The sequence below is a fragment of the Meles meles genome, chromosome 13 (assembly GCF_922984935.1).
Source record: "Meles meles chromosome 13, mMelMel3.1 paternal haplotype, whole genome shotgun sequence".
Taxonomy (NCBI): domain Eukaryota; kingdom Metazoa; phylum Chordata; class Mammalia; order Carnivora; family Mustelidae; genus Meles; species Meles meles.
The window spans coordinates 78537752-78555499 of record NC_060078.1 but is presented as its reverse complement, the minus strand read 5'-3'; the positions used below and the strand labels follow the sequence as shown (position 1 = coordinate 78555499).

The following is a 17748-nucleotide window of genomic DNA, read 5'->3' as shown; positions in this document are numbered from 1 at the left end:
TCCTCCTCCCACCCCAGCTCTATCCCTTACCTGGGGTGGCCTTGAGCACAGGTGTGTGGACACCCTACCTTGGTTCCTCCTTGGCTGAAGGTATAAACATGGGTACAGTCAGCCCTGGGAAGATGGGCCATGAGAAAGGGTGTCCAGAGCGTCCAGAGGGTGGTTTAGGAGGAGATGGGCCCTACAGCCTCACCGCAGAGAGAGGACTGTGGCTGGAGGAAAGCCAGAGTGGGGCCCACTAAAACACACAGCCCAGTGCAGGAAGGTGGTCCAGGTCTAAGAATGGTACCGCCTGGCCCCCTGATCAGTCTGCTGGGCCAATTCTGGCTGTCCCCATCTCCTTTCAGGTCTCGTGTTAAACTTTCACACTGGAGGTGTAGCTGGAGGATACAGGCACAAAATCCTGGCCAGGGGAGGGGGGTGGGTGGGCTGGGGAATGAGATCTGTCCCATCCCCTCACACTCCAGCAATCCCAACTGAAAGGTATGGAAAGATCCGCGTTTTAAGTCTCACTAGGGGAGAAAGGAGACAGGAAAGTGATATGAAATCAGGTAACTTGAGGTTAACGAGGAATAAATGAACCATTCATGCATGGGTTTGGCTATCTATGGCTTTCTCTTCTTTCCCATTTACTACATATCTCCATTCCCAAGCCCAGGGGGGCTATGGTCTTTCATAAAAATGCAGGTTCATGTGGGCTGTCTAGCACCGGTGTTCTTATGGGAGCCAAGGGCCACATATTAGAATCCAAGATAGAGCCCCACATAAAAACCTCCCAGACCCACTTGTCCCCTTAAGCCCCATTCTGGATGCCAAGTAAACAGTACCCAGAGCTAAAAGGCCTTTCCCACAGGTCCCCCTAAACACCTTCAAAGCAGACAGAATAATCCACGGTATCTGCTCACTCTTAGCTTTCACTCACAAAACGAGCTCCGAACAGAGAGGGGGCCCCCCCTCCAGCTGCCCTAGCCCAGGGCTGCTCCCAGGCTTCCCCGGGGAGAGCACCTGACCTTGGTTACCTGGTTCTTCCAGGGGGGGCTGCGCGCTGACCTCAGGTTCTGGAGTGACTTCGGGGGGCGTCGGGGGAGGCGCTGGTGGAGCTTTGACAGGAGTTGTCGACTCGGGGGTCTCAAATGCTTCTTCAGAGTCAGAACTCCTGATGGAGAGAGGAGGAGAGAAACGGGGTTAGGCAGGCGTCTGGGCCGAGTCGGCTCTGAGGGGCCAGGGGCCCCTGCTGCTGAGGCCATGTGGCCCTCGGATCCCTGTCCAGGACCCCTAGAACTGGGCTGGTTGCCCAATTAAGCTATTTGAGGACAGATGTGAGGAAAGTCATTTCCCAGCATGATTCCCAAGAGTGAATCTCATTATCACCAGCTTTGTTCCCAAATGACATATGCTTTGAACTTAGCCCTATGAGAAATATGTATTTCTGGCCTCAGTGACAAAAACAAACAGGGGAATCTTTTGATCAACTCTGGCACCCAGTCAGTCAAACAGATAGTCCCAGAGACACATTTCAGTGCCATGGTTCCAACACATCATAGGGTCCCCTACTCCGTGGAACCAAATCGCGTACGGCCTTTCCACATCCATCATTCTCTCCCGCCACCCTTCCTTCCCGGAGCTTCTCATAACTTATTGTAGATTTAGTCACTTCCTAATTGTGTTAATTATCTTTCTCATCTCCTGAGCTTCAAGGCCATAAGGGCAGCAGGCCCTACTTATTACAGCATCCCTGAGCCTAAGCCAGGAGGCAGGGAACACACATCTGCTAAATGAATGAATGAATGAATGAATGAGAGCTGGCAAGCCAGCTCTCTGGAGGATGTGCCGGACCAAGCCACAAAACACAGCCTGCTGATCTCCATGATACAATAACAACCATTGCCACTCTGCCCGAAGATCCGATCTCAAGGAAAATTCTTCATCCAGAGAACTGGACCAAAATTTCACCCAAAGGACACCCACCCCACCCAGAAATAAGGGGGAGGCTCCTCAACCAACTAAAGCCGTGTCCTGGGCTCCGGAAAACCCAGAGCGGACCCAGCACCCTGCTTCTACAGGGGGTGCAAGTTTAAGCCAGAAAGAATGAGATTTCTCCAAATCATGGAGCCAGGCCCACGTCCTCGGGCTGCGGGGAAGCTCCTCCCTTGCTCAACATGCCCATGCTCAAAGTGCACGGTGCTGGACCAACCCCACTCGAGGATGCCAGGGTGGCATCCCCTGGGCTGAGTCCCTACTCAAGCCATCGTACAGAGACTAAAATGCCACTCGCTCATTTGCAACCGGCAAGGTCATTATCAAGAGAGTGGATACTCAGGGCCACTGCTGGCAAATCTGGGTGAAGACGCATAATCAGAGGGGGACGAGCCAGGAGAGTACGGAGCATGGAACGCTCTCGCTGCCGAGCTCCCACAAGGTCAAAGCACTCGTGACCTCCGCACAGGGCAGCCTCTTCTAAAGACCGTCTGCCAGCCGGGAGAAAGAAGCAGGAAGCAAGCCAATCCCGCCACCGTCAGCCAGCACAGGAAAAAACAGCCATTTGGGGAGTTCTCCTTCAGAAAAATGTACACGCTGATGTTTTTACGACTTGTTAGTGACTCATTTTACCAGTGCCAAAGACCCCATCCCTAAGGATCCCGACTCCTGCAACCCACCACAAAGCCCTCCCGGGGCCCAAAGAGATGAACCAAACACCCAAGAAGATTCTGATGGGCTCGGGGGAGCTGAAAGTTGCACACTATCAAATTTCATGAGGAAAGACTCAACCTCCACACATGGGACAGCCGTGCCGACTTTTTACAAACACACGTTCGTATCAAAGACCTTAGCTGTTGTCCAGGGGAAGTGAAGATACACGCTTGGACAACAATAGATCAAGGTACCTGAGTTTTGCAAGGTCCGTTCACTGGCATGAAAAACACGAGGAAGTTACACAACAGAGTAGCAAAGAGAACCAAGAGTTTGGATCACCCCGGTGGGCCCCGGCTGTCACCCTGCCCCCAGCACCGCTTGCGTCAGGGCAACACTGACAAGACGCACGGAGCCAACTTGCCTCTTTCCAGAGCTTCCTTGAAGGACCATCAGACTGGCTTCTCCACTGCTGGTCACCGCTGTCCACATCCACTGGGCCCACTCCACCAGGGGCCACATCCGCCAGGAGGCAAAAGCCATCTCTGCCAAAGGATAGCCTCTGTCCCCTAAAGTCGCACCCCAATTCTCTGGCCGTATCTCTGGGATCTAAATCTGTCCAAGATGTCAACAAGGAACTCGCCACACTGCCGGCCACGGCCGCTGTGAGCTTCCCCAGCGTGTAGCCGGGACACGGAGTGAGAAGCTGCGTGCTCCTCCCGTGGCTTCCGTAACCCTGGGCCCTGGCGATGCACAGCCTTAGAGCACAAAGGACCCCTGCTCTTTCCCTCAGCACGAGCAAGCGACAGGGAGAGCCGGATGCTCTTGGGTCCGAGCTGCTGAATTCCAATGAGGTTTCCAGGCTGCAGCTGCCCGGCCCGGTGCACCTGCTCGGAAGGGACCGCCATTCACCACTGCCCTGTTGGGAGGGAGACGGCCCATCAAACCCCTTTGTGGCTCCTTGCCTGTTGACCATGAAACGTTTCTGTATCAAAACACCACGGGGGACTGTGGACCACGAGAATGGCACTCACTTCCGGTGATGCCCGCGTTGTGTTCACATTTCCGCTCCCTCTCCCAGGAGCAGAGAGCAAGTTAATTAGAGGAGGCGGATGGCAGCTTTTTTAATTAGCTCTTTCCCCCCTGTTCAGTTTCCCAGAGGGCTCAGAAACATTTCCGAGAGCAGGGATTTCTGCAGTCCACCCACAAAGAGCTTGTACACAAAAATAAAGCAGCACTTTGGAGGCCCAAGGCAGAAAAGCAGCTCCCCGTCGGCTGTTTGATTTTTTTTTTCTCCCCTACTAGAAAAAAACCAAAGTACAATAAATGATTCTGTTACGGCTCCACACGCTTTCCAAACGAAAGAAAAGGAAATTAATTTGCTGCAAAGATGCATCAGAAAGAATGTGCCACTTCAGTCTGCTAAAATATCTCTAAATTAGAGGAAAATGCATTCACCAGGATAGATGGGTGCTATGTTATTAGATAAGCAAATATGCAAATGCATGCAAACAAAATGAGACATATGTCTTTCCCTCATGTCAAAAGCTAGCTCATAATGACCATGCAGGAAATATGGGGACTTTAACTCCCAGCATGAAAAGCTTTATACTGGTTATCATATGCTCAACTTTCCGTTAGGCGTCAGGCACTGGGTGAGGCCCATTTGCATATTTCTCTCTCATCTTCAAAACCAGCCCGCCTGCTAGAGAGCAGGCCCACTTCACAGATGGCATCACTAAGGCTAGGGAAGCAAATTACTTTGCCCTTGTCCATCTAGTTAGCAAGCAAGGGCAGACGGGCTCAAATCTAGAACTGTATGCCTATAAGATCTGTGTTCTCTTCACTGTCTCGGTGGTTTCCAAACATTTTCGACAACAGAACTCTTCTTCCAAATGGATCCCCCGTGTGGAGGAAAGCAGTATTTCGTTTATTTTATAAGCTTAATTTATAATAGATTCTTATGACAAAGTCTATCATTAGGAATAATAAAGCTGTCTTGACAAACTTGAAAACCTGACACCAGGGGTCAGGGACGCCAATCGCAGCATCAGACCTGCTAATTGCTCCCGGGCTGCACGTGACCAAGCAGTCCTGACAGACTGATGGCTGATTGCAAACAGCACCTGTTTTTTCGTGGCTTGTCCTATGATCACGGGATCTTCTTGAATAAGGCAGACAGGGCCGAGTAGCTACCTAGCGGTACAAAACCAAATTCATCCACACCCACAAGGCAATATGTTAATGATATTCAACCCCACGCAGTGTGGTGTGCACGGACGGGAAGGAAAGACAGCAACGTGTAACCCCAAGGACAGAGAGACTGTGCTAGCCACCAAAAACCAAACACACCAAGCTCCCAGCTGTATGTTAGCAAAGTTTTAAGAGTATTTTTTCAAATATTTTTTCAGATTTCAGAGACTCTCTAGATAGTTCTGAGCTCCCGCTGAGCGCACAATGAAGAAATCAGTCCCTCCACAGATGACACACCGTATTAAAACAGAGCACTATGTGGAAACTGTCCCCAAAGCGAGCCAGCTGGCAAAATATAGAACCCTCTAGGGCCTGTTGCCCTATCTTTTTGCTTAACTTTCAATATTTTCAGGTTTTCCTTCTATGAACTGTAACAACAAAACAGTGGAAGATCAGCACCCACCCAAGAATACGTTAGTGTAATATAAGTTAGCATAATACATGATAAAGTGAGTATAATAAAATCACATATACACAAAAGTATGTGTGAATGTATATATGTATAAATAAAATACGGTTATCTTTTTTCAAGATTTTATTTATTTATTTGACAGAGAGAGACACAGCGAGAGAGGGAACACAAGCAGAGGGAGTGGGAGAGGGACAGCAGGCTCCCTGCTGAGCAGGGAGCCTAATGCGGGGCTCGATCCCAACACCCTGGGATCATACCTGAGCTGAAGGCAGACGCTTAACAACTGAGCCACCCGGGAGACCCTCTTTTTCTTTTTAAGTTTATTTACAATCCCTACACCCAACGTGGGTTTCAACGTGGGGTTCAAACTCACAACCTCCCCATCAAGAGTCACACGCTCTACTGACTGAGCCGGCCACGTGCCCCCAAACCTGGGCATCTCTTACTAAAGAGACGCTGTAAACATAGTTTTTCAGCTTCTCATTAAACAGTTACATTTTGCTCTCAAGTTTTATGGGAAGTAATTCAAGGGCTCGGGAAAAGAAATCTCAGACACTGTAGAATGAATCTTCCAACTCTGAAGATGGAAGAAAATGTCCTATTCTAACACGCTTACCACGTCCTTTTAAACAGGAAAGGAAACTGAGGCCAGGAGAGCTGCAGTGACTTCCCCAGGTAACCGGCCCATTCTGGCAGAGCTTCAGCCGGGCCTTCCACGGAACCAGCCTGCTTTCATTAAACGCTGCCTGCACATAAGAAGGCAACCCCCAGCTCTTAGCCACAGTGCCCCACCCCCTGAAAATCTAAAGTTACCTGTACCTACGTGCTATCTGATTACCAAGAAAGAGTTCATTTTTCTTTTTTCTTTAAGGATTTTATCTATTTATTTATTTTAGAGCAAGGGAGAAAGCGCGCGCGAGCACGAGCAGCAGGAGCTGGGGGAGGGGTAGAGGAGAAGGGAGAGGGATGACTCCATGCTGGGCGTGGAGCCCCATGTGGGGCCTAATCCCATGCCCCCCAGATCATGACCTGAGCCGAAACCAAGGGCTGGACGTTCAACTGAATGAGGCTCCCAGGCATAAGAAATAGATCCTTCTCGAGCATGGCTAAAGGGAAGTTACTATGTAGAAAGTTGTCTATTTCTACAGCAATTTCTCAGGATTCTAGTGAAAGGGAGCCTGGGGACTGAGGTTTTGCAACCACCCGCCCACCAAGAGTGAAAGGCCACGGGCAGGCCCTCAGGAGACCCACTTCCTGTGACACACGCCCCACTCCCCACTCCCGAGCAAGAGTACAGGCGTCCCTCTGGCCTCCTTCCCTTTGAGAACAAACCCAGAGACATGTCACGGTGCTGGCCCAGAGCCCGCTGTCGAGAGGAGGCTTAGATCCTCCAGGCCAAGAGAACGTCTGCCATCGCTGAAGAGAGGGAGACCTTCCAGAAACAAAACGGAGCTCTCGGCAGATCAGACCAGCTCCTTCCTCTCCGCATGTAAGGATCTGATGGGTTTGTACGTGAGAGGGTATTTTTAAAACTGCTTTGCATTTGATTCGATTCATCAAAATATTCCCCTCCAGACAGCCCTGACAAGAAATGCTGTCTCTGGGGGCGCCTGGGTGGCTCAGTGGGTTAAGCCTCTGCCTTCAGCTCAGGTCATGATCCCAGCGTCCTGGGATGGAGCCCCACATCGGGCTCTCTGCTCAGCAGGGAGCCTGCTTCCCCCCCCCACCCCCGGTCTGCCTCTCTGCATACTTGTGATCTCTGTCTGTCAAAAAAAGAAATAAAATCTTAAAAAAAAAAAGAAAGAAAGAAATGCTGTCTCTGTCTCCACATGTGCGCGTACCCCCGCACACGCACCCACACACGCTTCCCTCCTGCCCAAAACATCCTGACCAGACGGGCAATGGTTTCGGGCTGACCGAAGAGAGTCCGTCACTGTCCTGTGCCCATCGTGCGGACAGAAAAGGAATCCGCTCTGCAGGATCCCTCCTCGACATTCCCGTCAGGGGGGACATTATTTCCACACGACCAAGCGCTAAGACCCTTCTTGGGCTGTGAGGTGACCGAGGAGGCCACGGTCAGGTGCCGTCTTCCACTTGACCACCTGGGCCCTTGGATGGTTTGTCCAACCTAAGTGGGAAAAATAACTGTAAGGATCATCCTTTCCCCGTATTACTGCAGCTCCGATTCTGCCCTTGGCCTCCAGCCCTTAGAAATTGGGGGAACTTCCTAGCAAGCTAAGTCTTCCTTTTTATTTAGTCACAGCTACTGATCTGGGCATGAAGGAGAATCTGGAGCCTACACACTGGGTGGGATGTCTGTCCTGCCGGGCAAAGGGACTCTCAGGGTCACACTGACCTTGACTTCATCCTTCCCCTCCAAGTGCACGCCACCCGTACACCCCAGGTTCGGGGGAGGGTTTCCAGAACGGAGGAGGCTTCGGTGTGGGTTGCATGGGTGCGTATGCGCGGGTGCGTACACATGTGCCCAGCGAAACATCCCTACACACACTTTGTTTTGAAACTGACTTCTCTGCAACAACACCAGGCACTTAGCAGAGCAGACGCTCCAAGGGCTAAATGCCTTAGTGCAGACCACGTTGGATGGAAGCCCAGCCAGCCGCCCTGGGCTCCTGATTCTACCTGTTTGTAACTGGATCCTGGAGAAATGCCAGAATGCCAATCAAGTCTCAGGAGAAACAAAGGCCTCGACTGTCCTTTAACGCCCTTGCCTTCTGCAACGATATCGCCAAAATCTCATCTTTGTAGCTGGACTCCTTGCTTGGGTAACTTAAGCTGGAATCTTTAAACTCAGATTCTTAAAAATCTAACTGGAAAAAAGATATTTATAGACGCTAGCAAGAAAAGAATGGGACACACGGAACCGAGAAAGAACTAAGAAGGAGCTTCCAACAGACTGTCGTTAAGGGTCCTTCTCTTTTCTCTAGAGAAAATCCCAGAGCACCCTGCCCGGTCGGACCGCTGACAAGCAGTCTCCCACGCAGCTAAGACACCACCAGCAGTCAGGGAGACACAGAAATATCTGTTCAACCACGTGTGCTGAAGACCCTGCACCTTCCTCAATGAAAAGCTCCTCTGGTCTCGTCTGAAAACACACTTATCCTCCTTTTATATGCTGTTCTAATGGGTTTGTGTTATGCACCAAATGTATGCGTGTGTGTGTGTGTGTGTTCCCCACATTCACACTGAAATCTCACTCCCGATGTGATGGACGTGATTCGAAGCTGCTCGGGCCCCGTGAAGGGTAAGAGCGTCCCTTACGAAACAAACCCCAGGGAAGAGCCTTGCCCCTCTGCCATGTGAGGACACAGGGAGAACACGACCATCTATGACCAAGGAATCAGGCCCGCACCAGACACCCAATCTGTTAGTGCCCTGAGCGTGGCTTCCCCAGCCTCCAGGCCTGCGCGGAATAAATGTCTGGGGTTGAAGCCGCCCTGTCTACGGCACTTTTGTCATCCCAGCCTTCACAGACCAAGACAGTCTCATACCTCATTTCTGAAACCAAAAGAAATCAGAAGGGGCAGGGAAGACAGACACGTAGATAGCATCCATGAAGCCTGAGTGATCCGTGAGACAGAAGGGCCATCGAAGACGATGCAGGAACTCGGAAAGAACAGTAACGCCAGGTGAACCCCTACGGTGTCCCCAGCACCCCGCCAGTGCCAGAGTCTCCCCCAGCACCCACATGGCTGACACGGGCGTGGTGGGTTCACATGTATAGTCAGCATAGCTCCAAGTTGAGTAATAAGTAGATTATTACTATAATAAATAAAATATAATAAATAAAAGACAGCAAATTAAGGAATTACATATAGTGCGAGCTAATTTGGGACACAACAATTAGATATATATGCAAATATACATGAACACCCACGCATATTTACGTAACACACGTATACCTGTGTGGAGACAGAAACAGACGTACACACAGGCAACACGTGTGTGGTTTCTGTAATCTGAAAGGAGTATCCGAGCACAGGCGCATGCTGGCATGGTACGGGATGCGGGCCTGAAGGGGGCGGAGCCCAGCCACAATGCTGGGGACGCCAGTGCCTTCCCAGATCCCCTCAGCAGGCTCTCCCAAAGCCCATGGGTCCAGGATGCAAGGAATGGAACTTGGCTGGGTCTGATTTGCTGGATTATGTCCAGGGCGACGTGATGTAAGGGAAAGAGCTGACCAGGAGTTTGGGGAAAGGGCGACAGCCAGAAAACCTAGCCTTCCCCAGGGCACAGTCTAGGACAGACGTGCCCGCCCGGGACCGGCCCCTTCAGGTGCTCCCACAGCCGGCAGGAAGCACCCATCCTGCTTCACGAGCTCACCCTGCACACACCACAAGCACCACTCTGATTTCGGGGTGCCTTCCCGGGCAGTGCCTGGGTTCCAGGATGGGGGCCTCAACCAGTGACCGCGCACCTCAGCCCACATCACGGTTTGTTCCTCAGTTCCCTCACGTCTCCTCCCTCTGACCCTCAAACAGACAAGGCATGTGGACATCATTCCACAGTTTCAGTCGGGCTGGTCACCTGTTCTGAGCCGGGCACCTGGGTGGCCACATCAGACACACCTGGTGTGTCTGGACTCAAGAAGCTTGGACTCAAGAAGCTTGAGTCCTCCTGGGGCCTGAGGGGTGACAATCCAGAGCCGAGGGGCCCAGTGGCTCGCCGAGGGGCTCAGAGCCCTGCAGGGGCAGAACCGAGACGAGAGCACAGGCCTAGTGCTCCCTGTCCCAAACCAGTTGGTTTCCTCTACGTCCCAGGGGCTCCTGCACGTTGGCAGGCTGGGGAGTGTGAATCAGTCTCCAGTATGTTTGGGCGCCGTAGGTTTCCAGGGCGTCCTCAGCTCCAGGGCGATGGACCAAACAATGGGGTTTCCGCATCTGGATCCACGACCGCCCCATGGGGACAGCCAGTCAGGCCAGCCGGACTCCCCTGCCCTCTGCCCCTCAGCCTCACCTTAACCCGTGCCCTCATTCAACCACCACTTGGGTGCCCAAGAGGCCCCAGCTCTGCCCTCCCGACTATAACCTCTGGAGGTTCCTGGAACCTACCTCGGGTGACAGGGGAGGCTGTGGGCTAACACCGCTGGGGTTAGCCAAGTGCCTTCTGCAGGAGGGTCAGGTCAGCCGCTGATCCTGTTACCCTCACTGATTCGCATCTTGGACAAAGAGTGATTATCGTCATGGGGTCAAGGGAGACTCAAGTGCTAAGCTCAGAACAGATGCCGTCCGCTCAGCAGAGCAAGGGCGGTCCGGCCTTAGCCTCCTGGGCCCCCAAGTTCTTTATGTCCAAAGCACCCTCACCTAAGTGTCTGTCCATCTCCATGTCTATCTCTGTGCGTCTCTGTCTGAGGCTCTGAATTGGGTTCCGTTTCTATCTGTCCTAGAGTGTGTCTCAGTACTTGTCTCCCTCTCCTCTGCCCTCCCTTGCCCCCGTGTGAGTGTGAGTGTGTGTGAGTGTGAGTGTGTGTGAGTGTGTGTGCGCACATGCACGTGTCCTCCATCCCCGCCGGGCACCTGCATCCCCTCCCACCACCACCCCACCCTGATCTTTGGTCAAAAGGGGGAAAGCACATTTGGAGGCTGCCCCGCTAACCTGAATTCTGCCCTTTCTACCAATAATTAACGCTCATGTGTTTTGACTTTATAATTCATCACTTATAATTCTGCCTTTAGAGTGGTCCTTCAAAGCCTTGCAAATTATTATTAGTAATAGCAACGGAGAAAGGATTTGAGGGCTTTTAACCCCTCATTGGGTTAACCCCCCCATACTCACCCCTTCCTAATGTTCACTGTACACTCATTACTGAGTCACACTGAGCCATCGCTTTTAACATACAGAGCTGACCCATGAACCACACAGGGGTTGGGGCACCAACGCCCCATGAGCCGTCAGAATCCAGGTATAACTTTTGACTCTCCAAAAACTTGACTACTAACAGCCTACTGTTGATCGGGAGCCTTACTGGTAACATAAAGAGTTGATCATCACATATTTTCCATGTTACCTGTATTTTACACTGTATTTGCACAAGAAGGTGAGCTAGAGACAAGAAAGTATAAGAAAATCGTAAGGAAGAGAAAGTATATTGATAGTACTGAACAGCCGCCAAAAAACCCATACAAAAGTGGAATTGTGTGGCACAAACCTGTGGGGTTTGAAGGTCAAGGGTACATACCTTACAGGTAGATTTCACCCAGTTTGCTAAAACCTCAGTGGTCCAGAAAGCATCGTGAGCTCCCTGCGAGATCCCAGCAGCTGGGATTACAGATCGGAGCATCACACCCTTCCGCTGAGATGGCTGACCTTGAGCGAGACCCTGCAGCTTTGCTGACTGAAAGAAGTGGGTTTAGTTGTTTTATTTCATTCATCTGCATATCAGTAATTCTCCGGGCATTGCCCAGAGGTGACACTCGGCCAATACCTCCCCCAGCAGCTCCTCGTGAAGCACCAAGACAAACCTCAGGAAAGTTCCTTCCCAGCTGAGCTAAGTAAATGGCGATGTGGGATGCACTGGGTGTCTCAACCACGACCATGACGCTGCACCCAGAAACAAAAATGGAACAAACCTGGACGTGAGCTAGAATACTTTAGTAAAAAGTCTGGCATTTAGAAAATTTTAAAAACTCATTTTTCTACCAGTGTCTCAAACAGGCTTTTGTTGGATAAAGGAGCAGCGCTTACATCTGTCCCTTTCCTTCCAATCTCTTTACAGGACCAAAAGGAAAAGAAGGACTTGTAAACAGCCTGCCTGTTGCAGAGAATAAGTATTGTTCACCGCCTTGAAAATGCGCATTTCCTGAAGGCACTGACTGCTTCAGAATATTTCCACACCGTTCTCTCATACACAATGCAGCAGCATCACTCAGTCTTTGACCCACTTATTAAAAAAATTCTGAACAGAGGGGTGCCTGGGTGGCGCCGCTGGTTAATCTTCAGACTCCTGATTTTCGCTCAGGTCAGGATCTCAGGGTCCTGGGATCGAGCCCCCGTCGGGCTCCCTCCAAGCTCGGTGCGGAGCCTGCTTGAGTTTCTCTCTCTTTCCTTCTCCCTCTGCCCCTCCCCACCCCTTCAAATAAATAAGTAAAATCTTTTTAAAAAAATTCGGAATAGATAACGTCTGAATTAAAATCACGTTCCTCACGTATACTATCGGAATGATCTGATTCTGGTAATTTCGTAGAAGAAGACCAGCACAATATTCACAAAATATAAAAAGGAGCGCTTACAGACCTGTTTCCAAAATTCGTGCTCCTCCACCAGGGAGGGGAGCGATTTCAGACAGGTTCCTAACACACCTTACCTGGGCCCTTTTCCTCATCCGTGCGGCGGCACCTGCCACCCATGGCATGAGGCCGTTCTGAGAAGGGAGTCTGCACTCAGACCACGCCAGGCACACAGAAGGCGTCCACTCTCTCCAGTCCTCACCATGGCAGAATTCTACAGCCAGGAGTACTGTATCCTTCGCCTGAACATAATCAGAGAAACCCAGAGCCCAGTCCTATTGTCTTTTAAGCCCCCTGTAGTCAGGGGACAGCTATACCAATGACTGGTGAATTTCCAGAGCAATGAGAAAAGAATGTGATTTTCTTGCTCTTCCCACACACCCTCCGCTCCCCTCCCCAGCTCGCTCTCTCTCTCTCTCTCTCTCTCTCACACACACACACACACACACAGCCTGGTAAAACGGCTGTGGGTGAGGAATTGTAAAATCAAGCAATAAATCCACTCGAATATTTACTGAATTACTTCACAGCCAGTCTGACAGAAATTGTAATCAGCAAAGGAGAAGGAGTGTTCTGGGTTCTGGGATGCACTGGGGAGTTTTTCTCTCTCTTGCGTTCCCTGAAAGGAAGACAGACATGAAGACAGACATGATGAAGGAAGGAGGAGCCAGTCATCCCTGGGCTGGGGAAAGAAGATTCCAGGCAGAGAGAACCACAAGATGAAGAGCCCTGAGGTGGGAAGGAGCTTGCCAGTTGCAAAGGGCAGGCTGAGTTATGCCCCCCCAACCCCCACAACCGCTGGGGAAGAGAAGAGAGCCAGGAGGAGAAAGTCGGCTCTGAGGAGCTGGAGAGCCTGGGGAGGGCTTCACATGGGGAAGAACTCCCCCTACATATGGTCTTCAAGGCCGCCACGATTGCTCTGACAAGAGCAGCAAGGCAGCAGTGAGGGAGGGGGACAGCCCATCACATGGGCGGGGAGATGGGAGTCCAGAGACAGAAGGGGGGGCCCTGCACTAGACAAGCAAGGGGGAAGGACAGAGGGAGAAGCAGCTGCAAAGATGAGTAGTCAGACTTGAGACTCCCATGGAAGCCTAAGGAAAAAGCTGAGATCCCAAGTGTGCTTTTAAAAAGTTTTGGCTAAAATAAGCATTTCCTTCCTCTGTCACTGTAACTGAGAGAAGAAAGAAGATAGCTTTTCTCAGGGCGCCTGGGTCAGGTCATGTTAAGTGCCCGCCTTCGGCTCAGGTCATGATCTCAGAGTCCCGGGATCGAGCCCCCACCTGGGGCTCCCTGCTCAGCGGGGAGTCTGCTTCTCCCTCTGTCCCCCACCCCCTTGCTTGTGCACTCCCTTGCTTCAGCTCTCTCTCAAATAAATAAAATCTTGAAAAAAAAATAAAGAAGAAAAAGAAAGAAGACAGTTTTTCTTGACTTCAAGGGACCCTGAATCATCTCTTAACAGCAGTCGATTTAATAACAAAAGTATCAAAGCCCTAATCAGTGGTTTGAATATGACAGGGCTGAGAAGCAACCTCAGATTTCAATTACATAGAACAAAGCTCCAATGAAAGATATGATTTCCCACAGCAAAGGGGCAAACTGTCCCAAGGTTAAGGGTTTTGTGACAATAACCCAATTGAGCTCAAATAGACTCTCAGAGCTGACCTCCCTGCCACTTTACTACTCAGTTCGATGATAAAAGGAACAGAGTAAGGTATAAATCTGACATCGGCCACCTGACAATTATTTCCAGTCCTCATGCCTCCAAGCCCTCCGACTTACCAACAAGCCCCAGCCCCGCTCTTATTTTTAGGACAAGGGCAGCCCTTTGTGCTTTGTCTTCTCAAATCTCTTGCATCAAAGGCTCCGAGTTTTCCATTATCTCAAGGGTCCCCCTATTTCAAAAGTCATGCTTCTGGTTTCAGCTGGAATCTTAATGAAAGTTGAAGCAAATAATTAGGGGCTTATCTCTTCTTTATTCGTCACAGGACATGCCGACAGGCCAAGCATTAGAAGTAAGAAAAAGAAAGAATCAAGGATTTTGGCTCGCACACGCGGAAGGAGGTGATTCTGGGGAGCACACGTGCTCTGGTATGAATAGAGAATCTGACAAATGTTGCCCAAAATTAAGACGGGAGAGCTCTGACTCTTGACATTGCCATACTGCACTTCCTTCAAAAGCCAACACCAGAGGGGTTCATTTCCTTGGCTCAGGAGGTCAAGGCCAACAAAGGACTGAACGGATTGGCCCGTTCAACATCAGACAGGATGACGGAAATCCATCAACCAAATCATCATTCCCGGGGCCCCTGGGTGGCTCAGTCAGTTAGGCGTCTGCCCTCAGCCCAGGTCACGATCTCAGACTCAGACTATTCAGCAGGGAGTCTGCTTCTCCCTCTGCCCATCCCCCCATTTGTGCTCATACTCTCTCTAATAAATAGGATCTTTAAAAAAAAAAAAAAAAAAGGATCATCCCAGAGCCCCTACACAAGTAAACACAAAACCTACAATGAAGACATCAGTGATGGAAAACCGGCATTTCCACCAGAGAACACGCAGAAATACTCTGATACAGGAGAAGAACCAGACACTCCCCGAGGTGCTATTTCAAGACGGAGGCCCCACAAACCCTCGCTTTCCCCCCTGGACACCACTGTTACCCCAGGATGTGGGAGCAACACCTCCGAAAGAAAGAGAAAGAGAAAGAGGAGGGGAGAGTCAGCGTCCCACAGAGCAAGGGACAGACACTTGGTGCTCGAGTAGGTAACGGGGGCTCGTCTGCGGGGCAACCAGAGGTGAGCTGGACCTTCCCCTCCCCGTGCATCAAACACTTTCCAGCTCTTCCAGCTCTTTCCAGGTCCTGCACAAGAGAAAACGCCCACTGCTTACTGACACGTACGCCTGGGGTGAACTCGGGGCCTGGGCACCTCTCAAAGCCTGAGATGCTGCTCCTTTGTCTCCTGGGAGAATTCCAAGTGCCCAGCCAGGGTCTGGCGCTCCAGCAGGAACCTGGTCCCTAGACAGCCCCACCTCCACTCCGTCCCCCTAATCCCTTCATCCTGCTGCAGAATAATGCCATTGGCTTCCTCGCAGCTGCCAGGCCTGGGCCTTATCCCCTCCCCGTTGCATTGTCCTTCCTGCTTCAAAAACCTCACCTGGGAGCCTCCCCTCCTTTTATCGCTTCCAAAAGGCCCTGGGCACAGCCCCTCAGCCTGCTAGAGGTGCTTCTCCCCCACACAGCTGCCTTCCTCTCCCTCTCAGCCTCCAGCCGCCATGGCTCCTTCCAAATTCCTCAAGTTCCCACCCCCTCCCTTGTGGGCCGACCTGCTCCAGCCAATCGCACACACATCCTGGCTTCCTAGGGTCGGACCAGCCCTTTTAGCAGCTCTCATCTGCAAGGCTAGCTACAAAGCCATACATTTTCTCAGGAAAAAGACAAAAAAACCCAAAAAACTATTTCTGTCTACATGTATAATGAGACCCAAGTAAAATGATGCTCATATTCCACTCAGTCGGGATGAATCGTGGGCCCTGCACAGACGTCCTCTTGTCCCCTGAAGACCAGCCCCCCAACGGGCAGCCTGTCAGGCGCTAAACCGTTATCTACTTGGGGCATAAGACTAGAAGGTTCTTTATTAACTAGGAGGGACCTCGGGGGAGAATTTCAGGAAAGCCAATTTCCAAACAGCTCTAAAGAGGAAGATAGGCTCTTAAGTCTAAGAATAAGGGCCCCTATATTAAACAAGAAAGGCCGCCCAGTATCTCCAGTGGCAAATCTGGAAACTCGGAATTACAGTTTATGTGACAAGGAGCACGATAAAGAAATAAAGGTGGGCTGTTTTCTCCCTCTCCCCCAAATCTGGTCACGAGATTCCTCCATCAAAGGCTGCCCACTGCTGCCCAAACTCCTTAGTGCGACTCACGAGGCCTTCCAAGATTTGGCCCCTGCCATTTCCCTCTAGTCCCACCCTGGTCCCTGCTCTCACTCCTTGTAGTCAAGCCAGACCCCACCCCTGGCCCTCCCGGCCCTCCCAGCCCTCCCAGCCCCTCTGCACTGACTCTTGCCGCTCCTTCCACCTGGCTGCCCCCCTGCCCAGCAGACACCTGCTCAGGAAGGTTCAGCAGCAGGATGGCCCCTCCTCCATGCAGCCCTCCATTACTTTATCTCCACTGAACACTAAGGTGTCCATCCCAGTGCCTAAAACACCCATGTGCTTGTCTGGGGTGCACAACATCGGCCTCCCCCAGGAGACTGTGAGCTCCCTGCAGGCCGGTTCCTTTGTCTGTGCGTGACAGTGGCCTCCAAGGTACAAAGGGCCCAGCCATCATTCTGCCTCTTTGGCTTCTTCTATCTTTCTATCTTACAACCTGACTGGTCCGATTCTATCATATATATATATATATATATATATGGTATTATACATACATATATATGTATTATATATACATATTATATATATATATATACGTATTTTTTAAACCAATCAAATATTATACCTGGGTATGAGGGCAATACTTCCCAAGGCCCCTGAGATTTGGGTAATTTATAGTTTCTCCAGGCAAGCCTTTACCCATCACCCCCATACCTCTGGTTCCCTTCCCACACACCATGCCAGGAATTTAAGCTCTGAGTTTTAGAAGAGGTGGTCACATTTGGAGATGGGGGAAAGGCAGTATTCAGGAAATTACAACTATAACACAACATATAATAATGTAGCATAACAATATAACAATATAACATAACATAAAATGATACAGCATACCATAACATAAGCTAATTTGAGCATAGACTGGGAAAGGCACCGCGTAAAGCCAGGAAAGCGAACACAAGGGACGGAAGGGCATTACTTGAGAGAGCCCATCCGAGAGGGCTGCTTCCGACGTTCAGCACTTCCTTTTCCACTTCACAGGCACTACGGGGTTCTCTCGGGGAGTGATACTAAGGCATCCTTTGGCACCACGTGCCAGCATTTCAGGGTTTTCTTCCCCAGACTTCACCAGGAATTACGCTGTATTAAAACAAACAAAAAACCCACGAGCAGAATACTTCACAAACATGTGCATGTCCAGCGTCGCCAGCATGACCATGCCTCCTCTCTCTAGCTGCAGAATCTCCCAGGCACAGGGACGGGGCCGGGTGCTAACCCCACCGCGCAGATGTCTTGGCCGAGGCTCCACGGGCACAGAGTGGGCCGGCAGTGCACGTGCCCG

The 17748-nt window shown here is 51.0% G+C and overlaps 1 protein-coding gene across 10 annotated transcripts in view; it reads right to left on the bottom strand.

Annotated features, from left to right (window-relative positions):
* TACC2 (transforming acidic coiled-coil containing protein 2) overlaps positions 1 to 17748 on the bottom strand; it is a 186343-nt gene that overhangs the window by 44351 nt on the left and 124244 nt on the right. For 7 of the 10 annotated variants that reach the window (XM_046027938.1, XM_046027944.1, XM_046027939.1 and 4 more), the window contains one exon: positions 1011 to 1156. In XM_046027938.1, the coding sequence (XP_045883894.1) occupies positions 1011 to 1156 (146 nt within the window). The remainder of the gene's footprint in view (positions 1 to 1010; positions 1157 to 17748) is intronic. The other 3 variants (XM_046027937.1, XM_046027942.1, XM_046027945.1) reach the window with 1 other exon arrangement.